This window comes from Aegilops tauschii, chromosome 6 (genome assembly GCF_002575655.3).
Source record: "Aegilops tauschii subsp. strangulata cultivar AL8/78 chromosome 6, Aet v6.0, whole genome shotgun sequence".
In the NCBI taxonomy this organism is placed as follows: Eukaryota; Viridiplantae; Streptophyta; class Magnoliopsida; order Poales; family Poaceae; genus Aegilops; species Aegilops tauschii.
Genome location: NC_053040.3, coordinates 373,881,191 through 373,908,927, shown reverse-complemented (window position 1 = coordinate 373,908,927; position 27,737 = coordinate 373,881,191). Strand labels below are relative to the sequence as shown.

Below are 27,737 nucleotides of genomic sequence, written 5' to 3'. Positions count from 1 at the left end.
GCCGAGCCACACGGGCACGGCCCCGACGCTTTGGTCGCGGCGGTGGCTAGGACCAGCAGGGAGGCGAGCGGGACAGGTGCGGGAGGGGGCCGGAGTGGCCAGAGTGGCGCGGTGCGCGCGGGCGGCGGTAGCGGCCGCGGTGACGAGCGCGAGCGCGCGCGCAGGCGGGGTCGCGCGAGGGAGAGAGAGAGGGAGCGAGGGCGCGTGGAGACGAGCGCGGCGGCGGGGCTCACATTGGGGCGTAGGGAACGGGGCAGTGGGTGTCGAGGTGGGGGACGGGGACGACGGCGTCGATGCAGAAGAGGCAGACCAGCGAGGGAGCGCTCCGGTGAGGCCGTCCGACGAGGAGCTCCGGCAGCGACGGCGTCCTGGCGTGGGGTCGGCAGTCTCCTCTCGATCCCGATCCAAATCGGGGGAGAGGGGGGAGATATTTCGTGGGGGGGAAGTGTCGATGGGGGGTTCGGGGTCCAGGGGGTTAAGGGAATGGGTGGGCTGGCCGGCTGGGCCTGGGGGTTGGCCCAGTTGGGCCACGGTCCAGGGGTTTTCTTCTTTCTTTCTTTTTTACACTTTTGTTTTGTTTTCTGTTTTTTCAAAAATGTTTAGCACCTAATTGATTTTTATAAAATATGGGAGCTAGCTCATAAATTGGAGTGCATTAGATCCTAGCACCAAAAACTAGTCTGGGTGAAATACCATTTCACATTAGATTTAGATTAATTAAAAGGTTATTAAATAATGTATTCAGCCACTGTTTGAGGTTGTTTAAATGACTTATCAAATTTCAATAATGTTGTTTACAATTTTATCCTAGCCTCTGATTTATCTACTATCTATTGAACATTTTAGTTTTAATATTTGAAAACTTTTATTGTTTGCTTGATTTTGAATTTTGAATTATAATCGGTTTCGGACTAACACCAGGTTAATAACAGTAATCATGGTGACGTGGCATCGTTAACAGAGGTTTACTGTAGCTTAATTATCCGGGCGTCACAGAGTGTGCGGCCTTCGTGGCGGGGTCCATCCACCCGTCCTCGGACGGCACAATCTGCTCCGGATTGAGGGCCGGAGTAGCCACAGGTGTGATCTCCCGAACACCGTCTGACGGCAGAGCTAAGTCATGCTCGTCGTGATTGTGCGGCGCACCTGACATGGGCTCGAATCCGTCAAAGATCAAGTCTTCACGGATGTCGGCAGTATAGTTTAAGTTTCCAAACCTGACCTGACGGCCAGGGGCGTAGCTTTCGATCTGCTCCAGATGGCCAAGCGAGTTGGGCCGCAGTACGAAGCCACCGAATACGAAGATCTGTCCGGGGAGGAAAGCCTCACCCTGGATCGCATCGTTGTCGATGATCGAAGGAGCCATCAAGCCTTATGGTGACGGAACAGTGGAACTCTCAATGAAAGCACCAATGTCGGTGTCAAAACCGGCGGATCTCGGGTAGGGGGTCCCGAACTGTGCGTCTAAGGCGGATGGTAACAGGAGGCGGGGGTCACAATGTTTACCCAGGTTCGGGCCCTCTCGGTGGAGGTAATACCCTACTTCCTGCTTGATTGATCTTGATGATATGAGTATTACAAGAGTTGATCTACCACGAGATCGTAGAGGCTAAACCCTAGAAGCTAGCCTATGGTTATGATTGTTGTTGTCCTACGGACTAAACCCTCCGGTTTATATAGACACCGGAGGGGGCTAGGGTTACACAGAGTCGGTTACAAGGGAGGAGATTTACATATCCGAATCGCCAAGCTTGCCTTCCACGCCAAGGAGAGTCCCATCCGGACACGGGACGAAGTCTTCAATCTTGTATCTTCGTAGTCCAACAGTCCGGCCGAAGTATATAGTCCGGCTGTCCGAGGACCCCCTAACCCAGGACTCCCTCAGCGGCAGCCTCGGCGTTGTCCTGGCCTTCTTCTTGGCGGTGGTGTCTTAGACCATGGTGTCGACGCTCAGAAAGTAAAGGACAGAAACGGGGACGGATCGGGAGCAGTCGCGTCGAGACCCTCCCCAAAAAGCTTATTGTCGTTCTCCCACCACTTGCCATGCATCTAAATGGGCCTTAGAGATTAACTAGGGATTATTGTCTTATAAACGTGTTTATAATCCAAAAAATTACCGTAGAACAATTGTTCTACTATTTCTGCTTCAAAAAATACCTACTGTATATCCATACCCGATGGATTTTCATCAGTTTGGATATAAGCATAGTTTTCTGCCCATGGATTTTTTTCATAGGCGGGCAGAGAATGTCTCTATGGATTTGGTTATGGATTTCCGGCTGTAGTTTAACGAAAATCAGAGAAGGGGGCTCTCATTTTATCTATACCTACTAATAAAAGAAATAGGTATTCTTAGTCCGTTTTGCTATTTTATAGAAAATTCCCTAATGTTTCTGACATTAAACCCGCAATACATATCAAATGTTTTTTTAAATACTCATACTCCCTCCGTTTCTTTTCAGTCTGCATATAAGATTTGGTAAAAGTCAAACTTTGCAAAGTTTGACCAACTTTGTAGAAAAAAATATCAACATCTGCAATACTAAAGCTATATGGTATGAAAATTAATTTCATAATGCATGTAACAATATTGATTTCATATTGTGAATCTTGATATTTTTGTCTATAAACCTAGTCAAAGTTAACAAAGTTTGACTTTGACCAAATCTTATATGCAGACTAAAAAAATGAAGGGAGTATATTCTAAACCGTAACTCCAAATTTAACATGTTATATATGGAATTTTATTAGAAAAATATGTAGAATCTGAATATGATGTTATTTTACCTGTTAACAATTTAAAAAATACTTTCTAGGCTGCAATGTTAATCAACAATGCATTATCCGTCTTTTTTTCATACCGGTACTGATAGTCTGTTTTGCTATTTTATAGAAAACCCCCTAATGTTTCTGACATTAAACCCGCAATACATATCAAATGTTTTTTAAAATATTTATATCTTCTAAACCGTAACTCCAAATTTAACATGTTATATATGGAATTTAATTAGAAAAATATAAAGAATCTGGATATGATGTTATTTTACCTGTTAACAATTTAAAAAAATACTATCTAGGCTGCAATGTTAATCAACGGTGCATTATCCGTCTTTTTTCATACCCGTACTGATTCAGATTGGGATGAACACCTCAGCAAAATCAGGATTGGACATGAAATTGAAGATAAATTTGCTAGAGACACCCAACAAATAAGGACATGCATGGCAAGAAATAAAAGAACGACCCAATAAAGATAGGATGTCCGCTATAAAAGAAATAAAAGAGAAATGTAGAGGAGATCCGACAAAGATGAGATGTCGCGCTATTCTCCTATATATAAGAAGAAGAAAAGGAGGACATGCATGAATAAAAGAAGGTAAAAAAGAGGCATGCATGACAAAAAATAAAATAAAAGACAAGTTTGATAAGATATAAATAGTGATGAAACAGGGACCAATACCTATTACATGTATGACAAGAAATAGTGATAAAATAGGGGCGCAAGTACCTGCGTCCATAGGAGACCATATAAAAATGTTCTTTTCCAGACAAAAAAACTCTTTTTATGATTAAAAAATCATGTATCTTTTTAACAAGCTTTTTAACAACTCTTCATGTATTTAAGAAATATGCATATGAAAAAAAGTGTTCAAGAGTTACCATAAGTTGGCGATTCTTAAACTGAAAACTGTCAATGATGCAGACATGTCTATGTAGTGTGCTAATATGTTATCGTATGTTTTTGTCATTTTTCTTTACTCGCCCATAACAACAACCCATTCCAAACATGACATGAATAAATGCATGATCACTTTTTTTCGAAAAGGAAATGCATGATCACTTTTTTTCGAAAAGGAAATGCATGATCACTTGCCCCTTTCTTTGTATGGATTAAATCTACATGCAAGTCATGTTGAAATAAAACACCTGTAGAATCTTAAACTGCACTTTTATAGGTTAAGATCATCTTTGTTTCGGCCGCAGCTACAAAGTCTTACATTATAAACTTTTTTTAAAATTAAGAGCGTGTGATATATTTTTTCTCCAGTTGCAACGGACGTGGCTTTTTTTTTGCTAGTATACATAAAAATGCACGCATATTAATTAATCTTGGTCAGCCCACCAAACTGCAGTGAAGAGACTTCTGAAGCTCTGACATGAGGTTAACTTTGTAGCCGAATCCAACGGCAGCTCTCAGACAAATCCCCTCCACCACTGCACCAGCTTGGGCCTGACGCTGTGGCCCTAGGAGCGATCGAGTCAATTTAACTGCCGAACCCCTTCGACCCTGCTCAGCTGCTGTGCTCTACCAGGCGGATCGCCTCTTCGGCGGTGGCCTACGGCTACCTACGCAGGCGCACGGCGCGCCCACAGCTAACATGGAGGCAAGTTACAACCACTCCAACGGGTGTCCAAGCCAGTCTTTAAAGCCCTACCTTCCCACGCACACACGCGCAGATCCTTCTCCACCCACAGTCTCAATCACAACGAACGAGCACGGCTCGACCCATCGATCTCAGCCGTGGAGCCAGTGAGGACAACGACATGAGCTCGTCGGTGCACGGCGCCGGCCAGAACCAGAGCGAGGCGGGAGGCGGCGGCGGCGATAATGGCAGAAAGAAGGCGGGGGCGGATGAGAAGGTGGAGAAGGTGCCGTTCCTGAAGCTCTTCTCGTTCGCGGACCGGTGGGACTACCTGCTGATGGCGGTGGGCTCGGTGGGCGCGTGCGCGCACGGCGCCTCCGTGCCCGTCTTCTTCATCTTCTTCGGCAAGCTCATCAACATCATCGGCATCGCCTCCTTCTTCCCCGCCATGGTCTCCGGCCGCGTCGCCAAGGTACGTGCCCCCATGCACAAACTTGCATTGATTGGCTCCTTTAGTTATCCGGCCAGCGACGACGGCGGTGGTAGGTTAACCATTGTTTCTGTTTCGGCCGTCGTTTTCGTTTCGCAGTACTCGCTGGACTTCGTGTACCTGGGCGTGGTCATCCTCTTCTCGTCGTGGACCGGTGAGCGCGTCCTCCTCAATGAAACCGAGCCGGCCTTGTCCGGATGCACATCTGTGCAAAGGAGACAAATACGCAAAATGTTAGTAGTACGTGCTCTCATCACACGCATGGCTCCATGCGCTTGCTTGCTGCAGAGGTGGCGTGCTGGATGCACACGGGGGAGCGGCAGGCGGCGAAGATGCGGCTGGCGTACCTGCGGTCGATGCTGGACCAGGACATCGCCGTCTTCGACACCGAGGCGTCCACCGGCGAGGTCATCAACGCCATCACCAGCGACGTCCTCGTCGTCCAGGACGCCATCTCCGAGAAGGTGCGTACGCTCCTCCACTCCATGCATGCGCGTGCTGCCGCCTTTCTTGCCGTTGCGCGGCCCATGCCAAACCGGCCGGCCGGAGAGAGAAGCGGGGATGGTGGTGAGCTCACTCCAGTCCATAGGGTGGGGAGTTATGAGAGTTGGTGAAGGGCATTGAAGGCGTTGCGGGTGCAGGACAGCGGGAGGAGGATCAAGTCATCGATCGAACCACTATACGCTACAGCTCCGTCGTGTAGATTGGATTCTACGTCACGGGATACACTTCCGGTCGAATTCCACCCGTCTTTGCTCTCCCTCCAACTGAATTTCACGTCAGGCGCGAGTGCGTGACACAGCTGCGATGCATATTCAGGCACACGCATCTCTCCCCCTCCAAAAACAAGTTGTAGATGAAAGATTTTCAAAATCAAATGCGACTGGTTTGTCATTAAAATTTGCATCGGTACGTACGTACGTACAACATCTTCTCCCATGCATCCAGTAACTTCCTTTGATAAAATATTTAAAACTTTCAAGTCCGGTGAAATGTGAATTTTCACCAGATTCATATTCCCAACTCATTTGTACTGTCTACGGGAAACTCGTTGCTTAGTCTACCCGCCACTTTTTTTTCCTACACTGCAAAGAGATAAATGTGATTTGATGCATGACTCTGTCTCTCTCTTTCCAGATTGACATAGATCACAATAAATGAACGTCTTGATCCACCGACTGTTTAGATAGAGCACAACGCGCACGCACTGTTCCCATCTGTCCTACTGTAGTGGCCTGATCTGATCTGGGCACACGACCTATATATGCATGCTTATTTATGACCAGTGGACGGTTTATGTTGCAATAGCAAGAGTTCTCTATCATGAGCTGGCTATCACTGTCTGTCATAAAAATTCTCAACTCTTTTCTACAGTCGTATTGGCCACTCTAGCCATAAATAAAATCGTACGGTCGTACCAAGGGCAAAAATGAATACACTCCTTCAAGTAGAAAGAGCACTGCTATGAAATTCCTATACACACGACATTGTGTGCACGATTCCTACACGACAGCATATATCACATCCTCCATGCATGTATCAAAGTGCAAGCAAACGGCTGGATTACCCGTCGTGCAGCTGTCGTGCAAACATGCATTGTCCGCACAACAGTTCCGACGTAGAAATGTTCCCCTTCGGGTAATTATTCAAAAAAATGGCCGATGTTTAGTGGTTTTGCCCCGTTAACATTATGAGGATTGGTTTTTACAAAATACAAGGGGTTAGAAGTCCGGTCCTGTCATAAGATCGGACTAATCTAGAAAATCAAATAGTCGCGATATTTTTTCCACATTTTCGGAGGATTCTCAGAAGTTCTAGAAAGAAATGATATTAAAATCCAAGCAAAGACATAGAACATACCCTCTCTAACATGTGATACATTTTCAGAGGTTTCTAAGTTACAAACTACTGCACCAAGTTATGCGGAAAATATAATTTACACTTGTAGTCATTTATTCATTTTGTGCACATAACAAGGCTTTTTTATATACTTGTGTGCGACGACATCGTTCGGTTTAATCAACAAGCTATGGTACTACATGATCCATAAGTTGTCACCATTGTAATTCTTTTTCTTTTGGGGCAAGTCTTTTTTTCTATCAAGGACTGTTCATTGTAATTGTAATTCATGAAAAAAAATGATACTCCATCCGGTCCATATTAATTGTCATTGATTTAGTAAAAAAAAATGGAGTAGAAAAAAAATGTTTTCTCTGCTTCGAGGAGAATTCTAGTGGTCATCCTGATAAACGTCGCACGTACATGTCGATCTTGTTGCTTCTGTTCTTGTGGACTCTGCTCCCCATGATACTCTGTGGGGCCGGCATGAGAGGATCGCTCACCGTCAGATCTTAATCCCACGGCCTTCTGCAGACCTTCACACCTCGCAGAGGCGAGAGCCTGACCAGCTGCTGCTACTTTTTTTTCTCTTTTTTTTTTTTTTTTGCAAGACCAGCTGCTGCTGCTACTTCACCAGTTGACCGGTCAAGTTCACCCTTGCAGTCTCGGTGAACATTTTGTTCGTGCTGACAAATTAAGCCGTGCGTCCGTGTCGCCGCAGGTGGGCAACTTCATGCACTACATCAGCCGGTTCCTGGCCGGGTTCGCCATCGGCTTCTCGCGCGTGTGGCAGATCAGCCTGGTCACGCTCGCCATCGTCCCGCTCATCGCCATCGCCGGCGGCACCTACGCCTACGTCACCATCGGCCTCATGGCGCGCGTCCGCAAGTCCTACGTCAAGGCCGGCGAGATCGCGGAGGAGGTGATCGGCAACGTGCGGACTGTGCAGGCCTTCGTCGGCGAGGAGAAGGCCGTGAGGACGTACCGAGAGGCGCTGCTGCGGACGTACAAGTACGGCAAGCGGGGCGGCCTCGCCAAGGGCCTCGGCCTCGGCTCCATGCACTCGGTGCTCTTCCTCTCCTGGGCGCTGCTCGTCTGGTTCACCGGCATCGTCGTCCACAAGCGCATCTCCAACGGCGGCGAGTCCTTCACCACCATGCTCAACGTCGTCATCGCCGGCCTGTGAGTACAGTACACTACAGTACAGACCTTCATTCCTACATCCATGTCGACCATGCTATTGCTAGCTAACGGGTGGCAATCATGTGCAATGTACGTCGCGCAGGTCGCTTGGCCAGGCGGCGCCCAACATATCGACGTTCCTCCGGGCGAGGACGGCGGCGTACCCGATCTTCCAGATGATCGAGAGGAGCACCGTGAACACGAGGAGCTCCAGGGCCGGGCGCACGCTGCAGGCGGTGGAGGGCAACATCCACTTCCGCGACGTGCGGTTCGCGTACCCGTCCCGCCCGGACGTGGTCATCCTCGACCGCCTCAGCCTGGACTTCCCGGCCGGCAAGATCGTCGCCCTCGTCGGCGGGAGCGGCTCCGGCAAGAGCACCGTGGTCTCCCTCATCGAGCGCTTCTACGAGCCGCTCTCGGGCGCGGTCCTCCTCGACGGGCACGACATCAAGGACCTGGACGTCAAGTGGCTGCGCGGGCAGATCGGGCTCGTCAACCAGGAGCCGGCGCTGTTCGCGACGAGCATCCGGGAGAACATACTCTACGGCAAGAGCAACGCCACCGCAGACGAGATCGACCACGCGGCGAAGCTGTCGGAGGCCATCACCTTCATCAACAACCTCCCCGAGCGGTACGAGACGCAGGTCGGGGAGCGCGGGATACAGCTCTCGGGAGGGCAGAAGCAGCGGATCGCCATCTCGAGGGCGATACTCAAGAACCCGTCCATACTGCTCCTCGACGAGGCCACCAGCGCGCTCGACGCCGAGTCCGAGAAGAGCGTGCAGGAGGCGCTGGACCGCGTCATGGTCGGCCGCACCACCGTGGTGATCGCGCACCGCCTCTCCACCATCAGGAACGCCGACACCATCGCCGTCGTGGACGGGGGGAGGATCGTCGAGACCGGCACGCACGAGCAGCTCATGGCCAACCCTCTCAGCGCCTACTCGTCGCTGATCCAGCTGCAGGAGGCTGCTCAGCATCAGCGCAAGCCTTCTTTCTCGCACAGCACGAGCATCACCAGGCCACTAAGGCACGTGTCTGTACATGGCATCAACATTGTTTCCTGCAGGTGGTCAGCGTGAGCTAACTAATAGTCATTTTAACATGGTTTCATCAGTTTCAAGTATTCAAGGGAGCTGTCAAGGACGAGCAGGGGTGGCAGCTTCCGCTCCGACAAGGACTCGATAAGCCGGTACGGCGGCGTGGAGGCGAACGACGAAGGGCAGGGCAAGGGGAAGCCCGTGTCCATGAAGAAGCTCTACTCCATGGTGCGGCCGGACTGGGTGTTCGGCGTGTCGGGCACCATCAGCGCGTTCGTGGCGGGCGCCCAGATGCCGCTCTTCGCCCTGGGCGTGACGCAGGCGCTGGTGTCCTACTACATGGGGTGGGAGACCACCAAGAGGGAGGTGCGCAAGATCGCCACGCTCTTCTGCTGCGGCGCCGTGCTCACCGTGGTGTTCCACGTGATCGAGCACCTCAGCTTCGGCATCATGGGCGAGCGGCTCACGCTGCGCGTCCGGGAGAAGATGTTCGCCGCCATCCTGCGGAACGAGATCGGGTGGTTCGACAGCACCAGCCACACCAGCTCGATGCTGGCGTCGCGGCTCGAGACCGACGCCACGCTGGTGCGCACCATCGTCGTCGACCGCTCCACCATCCTGCTGCAGAACGTCGGCATGATCGTCACCTCGCTCATCATCGCCTTCATACTCAACTGGAGGATTACGCTGGTCGTGCTTGCCACGTATCCCCTCATGGTCAGCGGCCACATCAGTGAGGTGAACGCAGCTTCTTAATTTTCATCAGCTGCCACATATCCAACACTTCTTTGGCCTAATGAGACGATCTTGATTATGATGTGCTGCAACAGAAAATGTTCATGAAAGGATACGGAGGCAACCTCGGCAAGTCGTATCTGAAGGCAAACATGCTCGCCGCCGAGGCGGTGAGCAACATGAGGACGGTGGCCGCCTTTTGCGCAGAGGAGAAGGTGATAAAGCTCTACGCTGACGAGCTCAAGGAGCCGGGTAAGCGGTCCTTCCGGCGAGGGCAGGGAGCCGGCGTCTTCTATGGAGTCTCTCAGTTCTTCCTCTTCTCTTCCTATGCGCTGGCTTTATGGTAAGTAAATTGTTACAGAAACACAGCCCAGCTCATTCTAAATCTGTTGTACTCCAAGAGCAACTGGTGAAATGTTTGAAAATTTCAGGTACGGTTCGCACCTGATGAGCAAGGAGTTGGCCACCTTCAGGTCTGTGATGAAGTCCTTCATGGTGCTCATAGTGACAGCGCTGGCAATGGGCGAGACGCTGGCGATGGCGCCGGACATCATCAAGGGGAACCAGATGGCGTCCTCGGTGTTCGAGATCCTGGACAGGAAGACCGAGGTCCAGATCGATACCGGCGACGACATCAAGAAGGTGGAGGGAGTGATCCAACTGCGGGACGTTGAATTCCGGTACCCGTCGAGGTCGGAGGTGGCCGTGTTCAAAGGGCTCGACCTCCTGATGAAGGCCGGCAAGAGCATGGCGCTCGTCGGGATGAGCGGCTCCGGCAAGAGCACCGTTCTTTCACTCATCCTCCGCTTCTACGATCCTATCGCCGGAAAAGTCTTGATCGATGGTATTTTGCTGTACAAATTTCAAACATGACAGCTCCTGTTCCAGATGAGCGGAGCTGAACAAAGTACAATGATGGGTTTTGCAGGAAAGGACATTAAGAAGCTTAAGCTGAAGTCGCTGAGGAGGCACATCGGCCTGGTGCAGCAAGAGCCGGCGCTGTTCGCGACGACGATCTACGAAAACATCCTCTACGGCAAGGACGGCGCGACGGAGGCCGAGGTCATCGAGGCGGCGAAGCTGGCGAACGCGCACACCTTCATCAGCTCACTGCCGGAGGGGTACCAGACCAAGGTCGGGGAGCGCGGCGTGCAGCTGTCGGGTGGGCAGAAGCAGCGCATCGCCATCGCACGCGCCATCGTCAAGGACCCGGCCATCCTGCTCCTGGACGAGGCAACGAGCGCGCTGGACATGGAGTCGGAGCGCGTGGTGCAGCAGGCTCTGGACAGGGTGATGAAGAACCGGACCACTGTGATGGTGGCGCACCGGCTGTCAACGATCAAGAACGCCGACGTCATCTCGGTGATCCAGGACGGCAAGATCATCGAGCAGGGGGATCACCAGCACCTCATCGAAAACAAGAATGGTGCCTACCACAAGCTCGTCAACTTGCAGCAGCAGCAACAGCTGCAGGAGGGCCACAGCTCATGAGCTCCCTGGAGAAGAACGATGTGCTTCTGTATCCAGCCGTCTCTTTCATGGCTTCCCTCAAGTACATCGAATGTAAAAGCTGTGCTCTACATTTTCTTTTTCTTAAGTGCGTGTTCACCATTATACAGGGAGAAGTGCTCTGATGTTGATTTCTTTGTAGCAGTAGATAGTAATAACAAAGTTTCATTTAGGATATATATATATGCATGTTGCTGGGTGATAAAAGTTCCTTTTAATTATATAGCATCACAGCCCCTGCTCCATTCAATTGAAGCGAGTGGTAAACGTTGCGTTACACTTCATAATTTTTTCTTTAGCCCCAAGTTGTTCTTTGCTACTCACTCCATCTGGAAATACTTGTCGGAGAAATATTTCCAGAGAGAGGGAGTACTTTTTTTAGCAATGGGTTTCCCCCGATTTTCATTACTGAAAACCATCAAGTATCTTACAGACAACTGACAAAACATAGAGAGGGGAAAATATAACAGCAGCATAGAATCCTAGCACCAGCCAGTACAGGCAATACAAGAAGCTTTTCAGCAAACTACAGCAAACAGCCCGAATAAACTTGACTGGATGCAGAAATTCTGTAATATGGTGAACAGGCTTTGTTCTTTGCTACTTATCTCTTTTTCTCCAGTAATCAGTATTTTTGCCCAGGAAAAGAAACAAAGTTTGTACCGGTGCAGCCTGTATTTGACTGGTGGATTACACTGTCAGTACAGGATTGACTGTGTCAAACAAGCTGCTAAAAAATGACACATGGGCCTGGACCAGGTTAAATTCAACTGAACCAAACAAAGCCTAAACAAAATGGCCAGTGACTCAAGCAAAAATATATTTTATATATATAGGCAAGGAATTCCATATCAGAAAGCAGAAAAGAAAATCTTAGCCTAAACTCGCAAGCTCTATTGCATCCTGAGTTGATCCCCAAGAAAAAGGATGGATTGGAAACTACGTACAGCAAAAGGATTTTAGACATTCTAACCTGACTAGAAAAATAATTAGTACTGAAGAACTGCCACCGAGTTGGTGTCCAGCTTTCTCTTCTTCTTGCCCAGAGGGTCACTTCGAGAGCCCCTGCGGGGCTCCTGCGCAACATTCTGCTGAGAGATCATGCAGTCCAGCAAGCCTTTTCTTCGTGCAGATGGCATGCCCCTCATCAACCGTGTTGCATTTTTGTCCACACTAGGGCCCTTCACAGATTTAGATGCAGAAGCAGCCTTCGGTTTCTTCACCTTTGGTTGATGCTCAGACTTCGGCATCAGAGGAGTGTCCTTGTCATCTGCAAATGAGACACAGAACAGGGAAATTAATCCTTCTTTTCTTTTAAAATAAACTAATATATAAATTGGAATAGCATGTAACATAATGAACAGACAGATGATTATGGAACTAGAACCACATTCTCTACAGTTTGTTCACTTGCCATTAAATTGTTATATGTATACTATGACAACCAGATCCTAAATTGAGGATGCACCAGGGATTGTACTGCAATGCACTTGTTTGCATAACATAAGACAGATGATTGTCGTTGAAAATAAAACCTTACCAAATTCCTCAAACTTAAACACCTCAAAGTCATCAACAGAGATCATTCGCTTGGGACATGGAGGTGGAGTTGATGGTCTCTCCAGATTGGTGATTTCTGAAGCACTAGGGGCATGCCTCCTCCCCACATCATCTTGGAAAGATGCTCTGAGTGGACTGATTCTGAGTGGAGTGGTTTCTTCTTTTTTGTTTGTGCTGTTGGAAGCATCAACTGAAGATCTCTTAGTTGGTTCCTCGGCAAGGAGAGATGTTTTGCATTCACTTGTTTCACCAATCTCAAACTTATCGCCAGGACTTCTATTACTGGAAGTTAAACGGTCTGCATCTATATTATCCAAAACTGACACAGGAGATGCACCACTCCTGGCCTCCTCTAGCAAACTTGAGAACCACGGAAACATGCCCTGCCTAACATAGAAGAGTATATATGCTTCCTGGTTTAGTGCACACGTCTCAGTAATAGAATCAACCTGCAACACAAGTGTGATTATTACAAGGTGAAAAGATGTCTCATAAAAGCAAGCGCAACTAATGGCACCTACATTGGAGTCATTCATCAAGTGCCAGGTGCTTGGTGAAGAACGAATAGTGCACACATAATGGCCATAGTTAGGTAAGCCAGAATGCTCAACAACACCGTAAAGATCATACATTAGTTCCTGAAGCATGTGAAAATACAAAAAAAAACATCAAATTATGTCTTCATGGTAAGCCTACCAGCAGAGAATAGCATAAAACTAACCTCCTTGTCTGGATTATTGTGGAAAGGCTTCAAATCAAGTTCTGATGGGTATGCCACATGTTTGTCAATCTTTTCAATGGAGTTGTCAAGGGTGGTGAAGCGCTTGAGTTGAAATGCGATGACATCAGGTGCTTTATCAAGCACAAGCCGCTTATCCTTACAAACTTGAACTTTACAACTTTCACAGGTGAGCTTGTTCTCATCGTCACCAACTTGCTCCACCTTGGTAAAAGATTCCAAAGCAGCAACAAGGTCATCAACCTGATCAATCTCTAAGCTGAGATCCAGGAAGGGCTCAAATGTCTCCGAACAGTGACCACAATCACGGCATGTCAACTATGCAAGAAGAATAGCATTAGTTGAAAGACAACCACAAAGAGAAACAAATATGCAATGACAGAGTACATACCTGGCTTTTAAGCCGACCACCAAACACCTGTTTGACAATACTTTCCTCATCAAAAGATGAGGGCTTCCCCTTTGACTTGGGATCAAGGGTGCATTTGTGCAAGTTATCCAGCAAGCAACGAAGGAACTCATGTGCATCCTCTTGCTGTCCTGGTCTAAAATCTGACGATAATTCTGGCAAGTCTTCGTCAAGGAATCCAACAAAATTCATAACATTGTCGCCAAATGGAAATACTTCGAATAGTAGCAAGATGTAAGAATTTAATATAAAGTCAAGAGAAAGCATGCACATTTCAGGGTGCAAAATCAGGGAAAATGACCATGAATGCTGACAACACTAATTTGAGATGAAATTAATAGATAAGGCATAGAACTCAAAAGCAAAGGATACTGCTTAAATTATCTTTGAACCTCGCTGGCACTAAAACAGCTCCAGACCTTCGAATTGATTCTTCAATGTGTTCTTTAAGGGCGCAAAAGGAACAGAACCCATCTACATCATCTGGAAGGTAGCAATAGAATGAATCATGTAAAGCAAAATAAAAAAGATTCAGGACACTTTCACACAATTAAAATGATTATCAGAAACCATCCATACATGAGCATGGAGTAGAGTGGTCAGTGCAGCGGAGCTTCTTAAAAAGTGGGACAGTATGAGTAATGCACTGAAGAGTTGCATTTAAGAAGCATGTGTTCCCCATATTCCGAAGACCAGCTCCCTGCATATGGAGAATATTTTGTAACAAATTAAAAATGACCAAAACATGACGCTAGCATATCAAAACTTGGCAAAGAATATATTGCATACCACTGACTGGGGTTGTCTGAAGCGAGAAAAAAACAAGGAGAGCGGCTTATTTTCATTGTCAGAAGGTTCAAGGGCACACTGTTAAGCAGAAGCGGTCAGTACAATTGTCACAAACAATGCAAGGAAAGGTCTAATCTGAAATATTGCATGATAAATGTCAGTAAGATAATAGAATGCCACTTACATTTGAGCTCCAATGCTTAGTGTTACGAAGGGGTGGTGAGTGCTGCTTAGTATCCGCCCCCCATTTTTTGATTTCATCCTGCAGCAGTACCAACAAAAAAAGTAGGGAATGTTATACACCTAAAAGAAAAATCATTTGACAAACATATTCCAACCACAGTTTATCATGTATATCATTAAGCACACATAATTGGATCACATGCTCCACAAGGACTTTAGGTAGAAATGCAGATGTATACAGTGAAAAACTTACAACAGAACTGGGTTCATCTGTGGTAAGGGGTTCTGACTGCTGCCTTGTTTCCCCATCTAGGACACCTGAGTCATCCTAAAATAGCAACCACCAAAACAGAAGACAGGGTTAAAGAACTGTTACATACAAAAGGACTCCATGCAGGAATGCCACATACAACTAAATTCAGGATACCATATGTAAGTGAAGTGCATATGAGCTGGCTGCATGGTAATAGGTTTTGGCAGCACAAGCTTTAAGTCTTGTGAATTGCCAAAACTCAGGAAAACTGTTTTTAGATAAAAGGCTTGTAAGTGGCCGAGTTACAGAAAGTTCCAGTGTGCAGAACTTAATTAAATTTGAATTTACACCAGATGTCAATTATAGGACTTTCAAATAGAATATAATGTACGCAACTGTTACGAGTTTCAACTAATAGATGGCAGAAAATGAGGCAAGTCACTGTAATTGCCAAGGTTCAAATGGCATACCAATAATTCCTCAGATTCCAGCTGAAGTTGTTCCACATCACATTCCTTATCCGTAGGTGAAGGTGGTGAACATAACTTGTTTGATTCATCTACTATAGCAGAAATGCTCTGAAACAGCACATTGATAGACACCACTTAGCAAACATCGCCATCACATGAGTTCAAACAGACTAACTGGAAAATCAAACTCTTGAATAAAGGCCTGGGGCAAAGAGAACATACCTCAGAATGGGGCTGCTGGCTATCAGGAAAAGAAGGTGCACTTGGCATGTATTCATCATCCACTGAATCCAAGCCGCTCTGTACCAGAGAAAATGCACACCATTAGAACTACCAAAATTCAATATCACACATTTGCACTAAATATGAAGGTGACAGTAGCTTCTAGCTCACAGTTTGACAAGGCTCCGTTGCTGCAGGAGCACAAACGCTATCCCAAGAATTTGAATAGCTCTGTTAAGCATAAGGGAGGACCAACATATCCAAATTAGGGTTTTGTGTATGATAGCAAAATATATTGTACAAATTTGATCAGGCATAAGCATAATTCATTATCTTACAACAGTCTGAAGCGGTTGGCACATGGAGAAGAATGGTTGGCACTGCTTACTTTTCTCATCCCCATTTTCTCGAGAGATGTCGCCCTGAGAAAACAACAATCCTTACCGTCAGATCTGCATTTACCTGACACGATACTACAAAACTACCTTTCATGAAAGGTATTGACATATTTACCACAAATAGGGCACAGCAGAAGGCTCGAATTAAAGGGAGACCAAAATTATCACCATTCTAATACGCGAAACTACGGGCAGCCCATGGCGTCAAAAGATTTTGACCAGACAAAATGATCACCATCATGATTGCTGCCGTCTACTAGAGTAACAACGACCACTAGCTAGTAAAAATGGCGGCGCGGATTAACCGAATCCGGATTCCCAGACCCACGGACAACCCCCGCTCCGACGGGGATTCGAGATTCAACCGCGCGCAAAAACAAATCACACCCTGAGTTTAGCTGCTGAGGACCTAGTCGTACCGCGCGAGGTAAAAGCTGATTACGAGACTTTGCCGGGGAGTTCTAAATCACGAACAAATCAAACACCGAAACGAACAGACCGGGCAATCGAATCTCACCTTCGCGGGGGAGGGCTGGCTCAAGCTCGCGGCGGCGTCGTCGTCCGCCATCAGTCCGGCAGCAATCGCCGGCTAGGGTTTGGCAGGGTAGGTGGCGGAGAGGTTGGTGCGAGATGGGGGAGAGGGGAGCCGCGGAAATTGGGGGGAAATCGGAAGGCGGAAGATTGTTTAGGGGATTGGAGGGAGGTGGGGAGACTAATCGAGGCGGTGGCCTGGCGGGGGATCAAAAAGGCGGGCGAATTGCCCGGCGGAAGGGAGGAGAGGAGGGAAATTTTGGGGGTTTGAAACGGAGGGGGGGCGAGGCGAACTGTCGCACGCGGCGGGATAGGGGAAATGGGGAACGGGCAGGGTGGGAAAGCGGAAAACGCCCAAAATCGAGGGCGGCGGCCGACTGGGCGCTGGGGAACGTGGTGTGGTTTCCCGTTTTCGTTTCCCGCTCACTAGCCGGTCTGGTGCCGGTCTTTTGCCGCGCGCTCTCGGCGCGACAGAGCGAGGCCGGCCGACGGGTCCCGAGCAAACCTGGCCACATGGGCATGGCCCGGCTGTAAAAGGGCCTGGATGTCTGGCCATGGGGGATCGGCTCGGCACGTCAGATAGAATGTCTCTAGCAGACCCTTGAGTAAGAGCATCTTATATATGTAAAAATACCTAACTTTTGAACCGTCTGGGAAAAAAACACTGCCTCCAACAGACGGTCCATATGAAAAAAAATTGGACCGCGGCCTTCTCGTGATATAAAATACAACACCTCGCGGTGTAAATATACATCACGAGGTGCATCTGGTCCAAAACCAGTCGCCGTCCGCGAACGCCCAACCGCCACTTCATTTCCTTTTCCGTCCGCGCCCGTCCGCCCGCCCGAAGAACAGCCGGCCGGAATCCGCCGCCACGACCGCCCAAAACCTCGCCGTCGGCGCCGCCACCACCCCACATCCCCGCCGCCGCCCTCCGCCGCCGTCGCCCCCGTCGCCTCCCCACCGCCGCCCGGACGCCGCCGAATCGGGAGGCAGCCGGCGTGGGATTCGGCCCCTCCGGCGGTCCGGCTGCCGCGGTAGGCCTCCGCCGGGTCTTTAGGCTGCCGCCGACCTCCTCCCGTCGGTCGTGAGCCTGCCCACGGCCGTTGCGCTGGCCGCACGACCGCCGCACCAAGCCCTCCGCCCAGCTGCCGAACTAGTCTTCGCCGCCCGCCGAGCTCCTCTTGGCCAGCCTCCAACCTCATTTCTTATCACCGCCGCCGTCCGGAGCCGACCGCAACCGTCAGCAGCAGCCAATCCAACCGGCGGCCATCTTCTTCCACCGCGCGCACAAGGTGTTCGACGGAATTCCCCAAGGTGGCTGGACAGCGGCTGAACAGCAGCCGGGCGGCTGCTGGCCGGTTTTGGACCATGATTTTGGACCATCTATTGTAGTTGCTCTTTTGGGCCATGAATTTGGACCATCGGTTGGAGTTGGCCTTTTTCGGAGCTCCAAAACGCATTTTTTGGCGGTCCAAAATTTACATCTCCGGTTTTGGACCGTCAAAATTTGGACCATCTATTGGAGATGCTCTAAGTAAACACGGATGTCTAAGGAATTATCCCCTCTCGCTAGGGTTTTTCCTTCCTCTCGGGCGGCGGCGCTAACCCCTACCGTGGAGATCTCTGTCCCCTCCCTCCCGCCCTCCTTACTCCGGCGGCCAGGGTATGTACCTCTGGCCCACTCGGGGGGAACGCCGGGAAGTCTTGGGAACCACCGCCCGCGAACAATTCTCTCTCGGGCGAGAGTACTAATGGATTCAGGCGCTTCTGGTTCAGGCTCTGTCACTTCCGATCTAGAGGCAATGATGGAAGAACTAGGACTCAACGAAGATAATCTGCAAGATGTGGTCGTTGAGGAGGATGAACTGCCGACTGAAGCGACCAGGTGGATGGCCATTGCTAGGGTACACACGACCAAGACCTATAGCCAATATTTCTTCTATAGAAATATGAAGGTGGCTTGGGATCTGGCGCAAGAGGTGAATATCCGTCCACTCGAGGAAAATCTGTACACTTTGCGGTTCTCATGCCTAGGGGTCTGGGAACGGGTTATGCAGGAAGGGCCATGGTCGTTCAAGGGGAAAGCTGTGGTGATAGCTCATTACGACGGATTCACGAGGCCGTCCACAATTGCTCTAAACAAGATGGACATCTGGATGCAGATTCATGATTTGCCAGACGGCTACTTCCCAAAGATCAAAGCGTTGTCGGCGACAGTTGGCGAGTTTATTTATGCTAAACCAAAATCTCCAGACTTTGAAGGTAATTTTTCAGAGTGCGGGTTGCAATTGATGTCACCAAACCACTAAGGAACGTTGTCTCGCTAGTGGTTAAGAAGAAGCAGGAGGTAGTCCGTGAAATCTTTTGTGTGAAATTTGAAAGACTGCCGGACTAGTGTGCAGTCTGTGGCCATCTGGGGCATCTGTTTCCAAAAGCTTTGGTTTTCAAGGATCTTCAGGCTGCTTGGTTTAGAGGTGCAGGAAGTGGACCGGGTGAAGGTAGAGGAGCAAGAGGTGGAAGAGGCAGGGGACGATCTGGAAGAGGTCAGGGAAGAGGCCCGGCAAGTAATCAGCAAGATGGCCCGCCGGAGCATGTGAATCTGGGTGCCAATGATGACACGGTTATGCAAGATTCAGAGAATAATAGGAAGAGGGGGGTTGTGCCTGAAACTGACCAAAAGGCTATGATGAACAACTCTGCCACCAGTTCTTTGCATGATGGAGCTAACCAGACCCTGCTACTCACTGCAGCAGAGGTGCCACTGAGCCCCTCCTCCAAGCAGAATCCGAAGAGGAACAAACTTACAACACCACCAGCAGATAAGGGGCTTGGGAAGAATTCTTCAGTGAATAAAATCAATGATGCGCGTTTGGCGGGCCTCCAAGGGGGGGCACGCCTAGCGCAATGAGTCTCCTAGTATGGAACTGCCGCGGGGCTAGCAAACCCGCGACAGTTCGCGAGATTCGTGACCTCACGAGGCAATATGCCCCTCTATCACATGTATTCTTGAAACACAAATAGAGGGCTCCAGAGTTGAAAACTTGGTTGGTTCTTTAGGCTATAATAAAAGCTTTGCTGTAAGCAGTTCTGCTAGAAGTGGAGGTTTAGATATTTTCTGGAATGAAGAAATAAAGCTTGAGGTTGTTGGTTACTCTGAATACCATATTGATGTAATAGTTGATGAAATGGTAGATTCCCGGACCAGGATAACTTTTGTATATGGGGAAGCACAAACAAATGAACGTTATAAAACTTGGAATATGCTCCGGGGAATTGCCGGAACAAGCAACTTGCCCTGGCTAGCAGTTGGAGATTTTAACGAGGTCATCCATGCACATGAACATGATGGAGTGGGGAACCAAAGTCAAGCTCAGATGGACTCATTTCGTGACGCATTAGATACATGTGGCCTCTCTGACATTGGCTACTCAGGGACAAACTGGACGTTTGAAAAGAAGGTAACTAGAGGTACTTATACCAGAGTCAGATTGGATAGGGGAGTCGCTAATCCAGCATGGTCTGTCGCTTTCCCGGGAGCAAAGCTAGAGCACTTGACCACGACGAGCTCAGATCACGTACTGCTGCTGGTACGCTACAGTGATTTGCATGCATGCAGAAAGGCCCGCGGCCTTTTAAGTATGAAATTTACTGGGAAAGGGATGAGGCGCTGCCGGCCGTAGTGGAGACAGCATGGGCATCAGCGAGCGGGGAATCTGTCAGTGAATTACAGGGGAAACTGCAATCGCTAGCAGACGACCTATCGAGTTGGGACAGAACCCACTTCGGAAACGTCAGGCGTGAGATTGCACAATTAAAGAAATATCTACAGGAGTTGCGGGAGATCCCAGGCAGATCCGGCCCCAATCATGCAGAAATTAAGGTGGTCGACCGACTGACTGAAATCTATCACCGTGAAGAGTTGCTTTGGCGACAGAGGGCCGGGTTGGAGTGGCTAACACATGGCGACAAAAGTACTTTTTTTTCATTTGCATGCTAGTAGAAGGAGGAGGAAAAATCAAATCAAAATGCTACAACGTCCGGATGGACAGATGACAGAAAACATAGAAGAGATGGAGGCCCTAGCAACATCTTTCTATGAGGAGTTGTATACCTCAGAGGGGGTTTTGAATATGAACGGGGTCCTTGACACTGTCCCATGTAAAGTCACACAAGCTATGATTGATAGTCTCAATGCCCCGTACAGTCAAGACGAAGTCAAAACATCGCTCTTCCAAATGTTCCCTATTAAAGCTCCGGGCCCAGATGGATCTCCAGCACACTTCTTTCAGCGCCATTCGGAGGTATGTGGTGATGACATGTGACAAAAGTGGTTCTGAAGAGAGTAGAGGGAACTGTGTCTGCGGCATGTATCAATGAGATGGTGCTCGTACTAATCCCCAAGGTAAAAAAACCCACATTATTGGCCCAGTTCCGGCCGATTAGCTTATGCAATGTTCTGAACAAAATAGCATCAAAGGTAATAGCTAACAGGCTCAAACTAATCTTACCAGAGATCGTTTCTGAGGAACAGTCAGCTTTTGTCCCTGGCAGACTTATTACTAATAATATTATTACTGCTTATGAGTGCCTGCACTTCATGAAGAGGAACAAAGCTAAAAAAACATCAGTCATGTGCCTTAAAGATAGATATGATGAAGGCCTGTGATAGGATGGAGTGGGAGTATCTGAGGGCTATAATGCTCAAACTGGGCTTCACTGGCAGATGGGTTGATATAGTGATGAGCTTAGTGACCACAGTGAAGTTTTCTGTTATTTTCAATGGGAAGAAATTGCAAGAATTCACACCATCGCGTGGAATCAGACAGGGGGACCCAATATCACCTTACTTGTTCTTGTTGGCAGCAGAGGGCCTTTCGTGCCTTTTAAAATCCAGAGATGAGTCATCTAATTTGCATGGGCTACAGGTAGCACCTACGGCACCGCCAGTAAACCATCTTCTATTTGCAGATGACAGCCTGCTGTTCTTCAAGGCCAACAGTGTGGGTGCTAATGACGTAAACCAGGTACTAAACATTTATTGTCACGCAATAGGTCAACGAATCAATTACTCAAAATCATCAATCTTTTTTAGCAAGGGAGTGCCCGAGAGCATTCCGTCAAGATATAAAAGGTATGCTGAATGTACCCAACAAAACTCTTAATGAGAAGTATTTGGGTATGCCGTCAGATATTGGGAACTCAAAAAATGGGGCTTTCAAGTATTTAAAGGATCGCTTGTGGAGCAAGGTTCAGGGATGGATTGAAAACACCATGTCAACAGCCGGCAAGGAAGTTCTAGTCAAGTCAGTTGCTCAAGCGGTGCATGTCTTCTCCGTGTCATGTTTTAAACTTCCTAGGGGTTTATGTGAACACCTAAATATGTTGATCAACAAGTTTTGGTGGGGAAGCAAGGAAGGAAAATGAAACCCACATTGGGTCTCTTGGCAAACAATGACGCAACCAAAAGGAATGGGGGGACTGGGCTTCAAGGACTTCGAATTGTTCAACCTTGCCATGCTAGCTAGGCAAGCGTGGCGACTACTGCAACACCCTAAGACCTTAAGTGCAAGAATCTTGATAAGTATTTACTACCCGAATTCTGACATCCTTCAAGCTAGTCTCGGCGGGCACCCGAGCCAAGTCTAGAGAGCCCTAGTTGAGGGGAGAGACACCCTAAAGCAAGGACTGGTCCGACGTGTGGGTAATGGTGAGACAACACACATATGGAATGACAATTGGCTGCCTCGAGACGAGATGTTACGCCCGTACGGATGCTTGAGCTCGAACCTGCCTACTAGAGTGTCTGAACTAATTGATCACACGTCAGCTTCATGGGACAGACCAAGGGTCGAAGCAACTTTCTTGCCAATGGATGTGCGAGTGATCATGGGAATCCCACTTTGTACGCGCAACTTACCTGATTTCTGGAGTTGGCATTTTGAGAAACATGGTGTGTATTCGGTGAAATCGGCCTATAGAATGTTGGTTGCCACTAAGCAAAGAAGAGAAGCCTGGCTTGAGGGAAATAGTGGCTCTTTGAGTATGAATGCAGAAGAAGGAGCTTGGAAATCTTTATGGAAAACAAAAGTTCCAGCCAAGGTGCGAATGTTTCTATGGCGCCTCTCTCAACACTCCCTGCCAACAAATGATGTAAGAGCGCATCGACACATGGCGGACTCGGCTACTTGTGGCTTATGCGGAGCTCGGGATTCATGGAGACACTCCCTTATTGAATGCTCATTGTCTAGAAGCATTTGGGTGTTGAGTGACACTGAGCTAGCTCATAAAATGATGACAGTGACTGAACCATCGGCGAAGCACTGGCTGTTTACTTTGATGGATGCACTGATGCATGATATGTTCGTGGTGTTATCGGTAACCTTGTGGTCCATCTGGTCTTCACGACGCAAAGCGATTCACGAAGGAATTTTCCAGAGTCCCCAGTCTACTCACGGGTTCATACAGAAGGTATATCTCTGATCTAGAGATTATATCAGGCCGGCAGAATGCGCCAGCAGTGCGGAATGCTCAATCTCATGCATCACCTATGGCTAGACCCAATGCACCACCGGCTGGTTTTGCAAAAATCCATGTTGATACTGCTGTTCGTCACGAGCAAGGAGGATCAGCTTCAGCCGTATACAGGGATGACAAGGAATTACCTGGGAAGTTCAGCTCTGGTGATCTACGGTGTTTGCAATCCAATTGTACTAGAGGCTATTGCTTGTCGGGAGGCGCTAGCCCTAGTAGAGGATCTCAACTTGTCAAACTTCATGGTATCTTCTGATTGCAAGCAAGTAGTTGCTGATATAGCTAAGGGAACGCAAGGAGTTCATGGTGCGATCATTAGCAAAATCAATCTCAAAGCTACTATGTTTAATTGTGTTTTTACTTTCAAGGGACGTGTTGTTAACTATGAAGCACATAGACTAGCTAGATTTTCTCTATCCCACGGCACGGGTCGCCATCTTTGGCTAGGCAACCCGTATGACCCTCGATGTATCCCACTTCATGTGGATTTTGGTGATGAATAAATTGTTTTTCACCCCTAAAAAAAGCAGACCCACAAAAGCGGTCAAACCCGTAAAAATCCGGCATTTACAACTTCGGTCAGAAAAACAGTCACTACCAGATCCCGTAAAGTTTGATTGACCCTTAAATTTTTTAAGGGGCACCGAGAATCCATCGGTGAGAACCTTATATGTACAGGTTGGAAGGCAGTATATAGTTTCAACCCGTAAACAGTCAAACCTCGTCGGAGTAGATGCGTCGCCGCAGAACTAGCCGGAATCAACCTGAAACTCGTCGGAATCCGTCGCTGCACATCAGAAAAGGCCGGCACATGTCGGATTTTGTCGTTGCCGGTCCAAATTGTGGTCGGCTCGACCTTCACCGCCAAGGCGAGGCCGTCCACAGGATGGAGCAGGTCGTCGGCGGCCTGAATCAAGGCGAGGCAGCGCTAAAGAAGGGCAAGAGAGGCGCGGCCAGGGCGGGGTAGGCGCGACAGGGGCGGGCATGGACGGGGCGGAGCGCGGCGGCGGCGGGTGTGGCTGGGGCGGGGCGAAGCACGGCGGGGCGGGGACGGCCGGGACGGGGCGTGACTGGGCCAGGGCGTGCATGGCCAGGGCTCGACGGGCGGGGGCGGGTGGCCGCCAGGGTAGGCATGGCCGAGGCACGGCGCGGACGGGGGGGAGCGCGGGCTGAGCGGGACGATTGCTTGCTATATCGTTCAGATACAGTTCGTGATACAGCGTCTGTTCTTGTTGGCCCGGTTTCGCACCGTAAAACCGTTTAAAGGGCCCTTTAAACGTGTTTTTAAGGGAATGGGTCTACTCGAGATGCTCTTATAAAGGTCGGCCTGGTCTGGTACAGCTGCGGGCCAACCCACGTTGCTTTTCGACCTTGTGGATTGTTTGTTTTTTAAAAATTCATGAACTAGAAAATAAGGGGGACTAAATATATGGTCCTCGTGTCGCCCCATTCACCTACGCGTGCCGAACAAGCCGCGTTGGCCCGCAGTCAAAAGGGTTGTGTCGTGACCGACCAAAAATCCCGGCTTTCGGGGTGACCCTTGTTCAGTGGCGGGCCGAAGGCCAGTCCAGCCCATTTAATCATGTGCAGGGCCAAAATTGTCGGCCCACACAGCATGGTATATATGTCCAGGTTTGGCTACAAGGCATTTGAATGGGCTCTCCTGTTTATCTAAGTTAAATTGTGTGTATCAAAAGACTCTCCTACTACTCTAATGGAGAGAAGGAGGGTCTTCTTCTTAAAAAGGGAAAAGAGGGGGTCGTGTACCACGTTCGCTCGACAGGCTGGACCCACCCATGAACCCTCCTCTCCCTCCCTCTTCTTGCCACTTCATTGTTGAAAGGATCGATATGGTTGACTAGAGGGGTGTGAATAGGCAACTACCAATTTTTAGTTTTTCTTAACAGATTAGGTTTAGCAACAAATAGGTTGTCAACCTATATGACGCAAACAACAGCACCAACACAAGCAAGCAAATGATACAAAACAATAATAGCTTGCACAAAGTAAAGGTAAGAGATAACCACAAGTGGAGTCGGTGAAGACGAGGATTCGTTACCGAAGTTCCTTCCCTTTAGCGGGGAGTACGACTCCGTTGGAGCGGTGTGGAGGCACAATGCTCCCTAAGAAGCCACTAGGGCCACTATATTCTCCTCACGCCCTTGCACAATGCAAGATGCCATGATTCCACTAGTGGTGTCCTTGAAGGCGAGAACCAGACCTTTACATACAAGGTTGGGGCTCTCTCCATATAACTTAATTGGAGGCTTTCACCACCACGAAGCTTCACCACAATGGAATGTGACTCCGAGGTGACGTCTTCCGTCTAGGGTGTCCAAACACCCAAGAGTAACAAAGTTCGCACAAGAACGTATAGGGAATCAAATTTCCTTTGGTGTAAGTGTAGATCTAGGTCTCCTCCTTCAACCCCTAACAAATCAACAAGTTTGAGTGGCTGGAGAGAAAGATCGGGCAAGAAAGCTTGAATGGAATTAATGGAGGAGAGAGAGATAAAAGAGGTGAGTGGTGGGTGGAAGAACCACCTCCTTAAATAGTATCCCCCAAAACCGGTACAACCAGGATTCATGGGATACCCTGTAGAAATGCCTTGAGCGGTACAACCGGTAGCGCCACCGGGAGTACCGGCCAGTCGAAGCTGCCAGTAACTACCGCTCCACCACCGCCCAACAACCATCTCAACAACAGAGGGGAATCACCCTGTAGCGGTGGTTGGGCCGGTGCTAGTTCCGGTGCAACCGCCGGGACCAAGTACAAGTGGTGGCTAAGGACGGGGTGGTACAACCGCTTTCGACCACCGGTAGTGCTGGTCGGCAGGTGCCGTCCGGGAACTACCGGGACACCGGCACCCAACTACCGCCCGATAACAAAAAGAATTCCCGTGGTGGGCGGTACAACCACCCGACACCAATCCTAGGGTTTGCTAAGCATTAGGTGGTACAACCGCCCAGAGGCAGCGGTACAGCCGCTTGCAAAACACATGAGGACGGCCAACCCTAGGACCCGGAAGTACAGCTCTAGCGGTACAACCGCCAAGCACAAACAACACTGCAATAGAGAGAATTTGGGACCTCTCTCCTCAAACAGAAGGGTACATAGTGGGTGCAATAGAATGTGTACGTGCATTGATTCACCCAGTACCTTCCCATGTGGATTCCCTCTTAATAGCACGGGTTTCCTACGACCAAAGAAATAAACACGCCGGAAACACCATCTTCGATCTCGTGCGTCCTAAGGGAATGCCTAACCGTCTTGCACGAAACAAAGTGTACCTAAGTAACTTGGGCACACGATTAGTCTGCAAGGTGAATTGTCATCATCACCAAAAAGCTAAGGCGGTAAATGCCTTGACAATCTCCCCATTTTTGGTGGATGATGATAACCACACGATTTGCACTGGAGGTCTAGAAAATATAAACGGGCTCCCCTGAAGGAAATATGCCCTAGAGGCAATAATAAAGTTGTTATTTATATCTCCTTATATCATGATAAATGTTTATTATTCATGCTAGAGTTGTATTAACCAGAAACTTGATACATGTGTGGATACATAGACAAAACACAGTGTCCCTAGTTCGTTAATCAAAGATGGTTAAGTTTCCTAACCATAGACATGTGTTGTCATTTGATGAAAGGGATCACATCATTAGGAGAATGATGTGATGGACAAGACCCATCCGTTAGCTTAGCATAATGATCGTTAAGTTTTATTGCTATTGCTTTCTTCATGGCATATACATATTCCTTTGACTATGAGATTATGCAACTCCCGGATACCGGAGGAATACCTTGTGTGCTATCAAACGTCACAATGTAACTGGGTGATTATAAAGATGCTCTGCAGCTATTTCCGAAGGTGTTTGTTGGGTTGGCATAGATCAAGATTAGGATTTGTCACTCCGTGTAACGGAGAGGTATCTCTGGGCCCTCTCGGCAATGCACATCACTATAAGCCTTGCAAGCAATGTGACTAATGAGTTAGTTGCGGGATGATGCATTACGGAACGAGTAAAGAGACTTAGTAGCAACGAGATTGAACTAGGTATGATGATACCGACAATCAAATCTCGGGCAAGTAACATACCGATGACAAAGGGAATAACGTATGTTGTTATTGTGGTTTGACCGATAAAGATATTCGTAGAATATGTAGGAACCAATATGAGCATCCAGGTTCTGCTATTGGTTATTGATCGGAGATGTGTCTCGGTCATGTCTACATAGTTCTCGAACCCGTAGGGTCCGCACGCTTAACGTTTGATGACGATTTATATTATGAGTTATGTGTTTTGGTGACCGAAGTTTGTTCGGAGTCCCGGATGAGATCACGGACATGACAAGGAGTCACGAAATGGTCGAGAGGTAAAGATTCATATATTGGAAGGTAGTATTCGGACAACGGAATGGTTTCGAGTGGTTCGGGTATTTTACTAGAGTACCGAGGGGTTACCGGAACCCCCCGGGGAAGTATT

At 48.6% G+C, this 27,737-nt stretch overlaps 2 protein-coding genes across 2 annotated transcripts; one reads left to right on the top strand and one right to left on the bottom strand.

Annotated features, from left to right (window-relative positions):
• Positions 1 to 4,342: 4,342 nt before the first annotated feature.
• On the top strand, positions 4,343 to 11,366 carry LOC109774662 (ABC transporter B family member 2). The gene is made up of 9 exons (XM_020333412.4): positions 4,343 to 4,836; positions 4,954 to 5,008; positions 5,143 to 5,318; positions 7,415 to 7,875; positions 7,979 to 8,905; positions 8,993 to 9,653; positions 9,746 to 9,993; positions 10,082 to 10,494; positions 10,579 to 11,366. The coding sequence occupies exons 1-9, from the start codon at positions 4,546 to 4,548 to the stop codon at positions 11,139 to 11,141; spliced, it is 3,795 nt and encodes a 1,264-aa protein (XP_020189001.1). The 5' UTR covers positions 4,343 to 4,545; the 3' UTR covers positions 11,142 to 11,366.
• Positions 11,367 to 11,966: 600 nt separating this feature from the next.
• Positions 11,967 to 16,991, bottom strand: LOC109774663 (ubiquitin carboxyl-terminal hydrolase 21). Its single transcript, XM_020333414.4, has 15 exons — positions 16,700 to 16,991; positions 16,123 to 16,206; positions 15,956 to 16,015; positions 15,785 to 15,862; positions 15,563 to 15,670; positions 15,093 to 15,167; positions 14,841 to 14,918; positions 14,657 to 14,734; positions 14,447 to 14,567; positions 14,240 to 14,350; positions 13,850 to 14,022; positions 13,441 to 13,776; positions 13,241 to 13,357; positions 12,700 to 13,168; positions 11,967 to 12,429 (listed from the first exon to the last, which is right to left on the bottom strand). Exons 1-15 carry the CDS (start codon positions 16,748 to 16,750, stop codon positions 12,149 to 12,151), a joined length of 2,220 nt encoding a protein of 739 aa, XP_020189003.1. The 5' UTR covers positions 16,751 to 16,991; the 3' UTR covers positions 11,967 to 12,148.
• Positions 16,992 to 27,737: the final 10,746 nt, after the last annotated feature.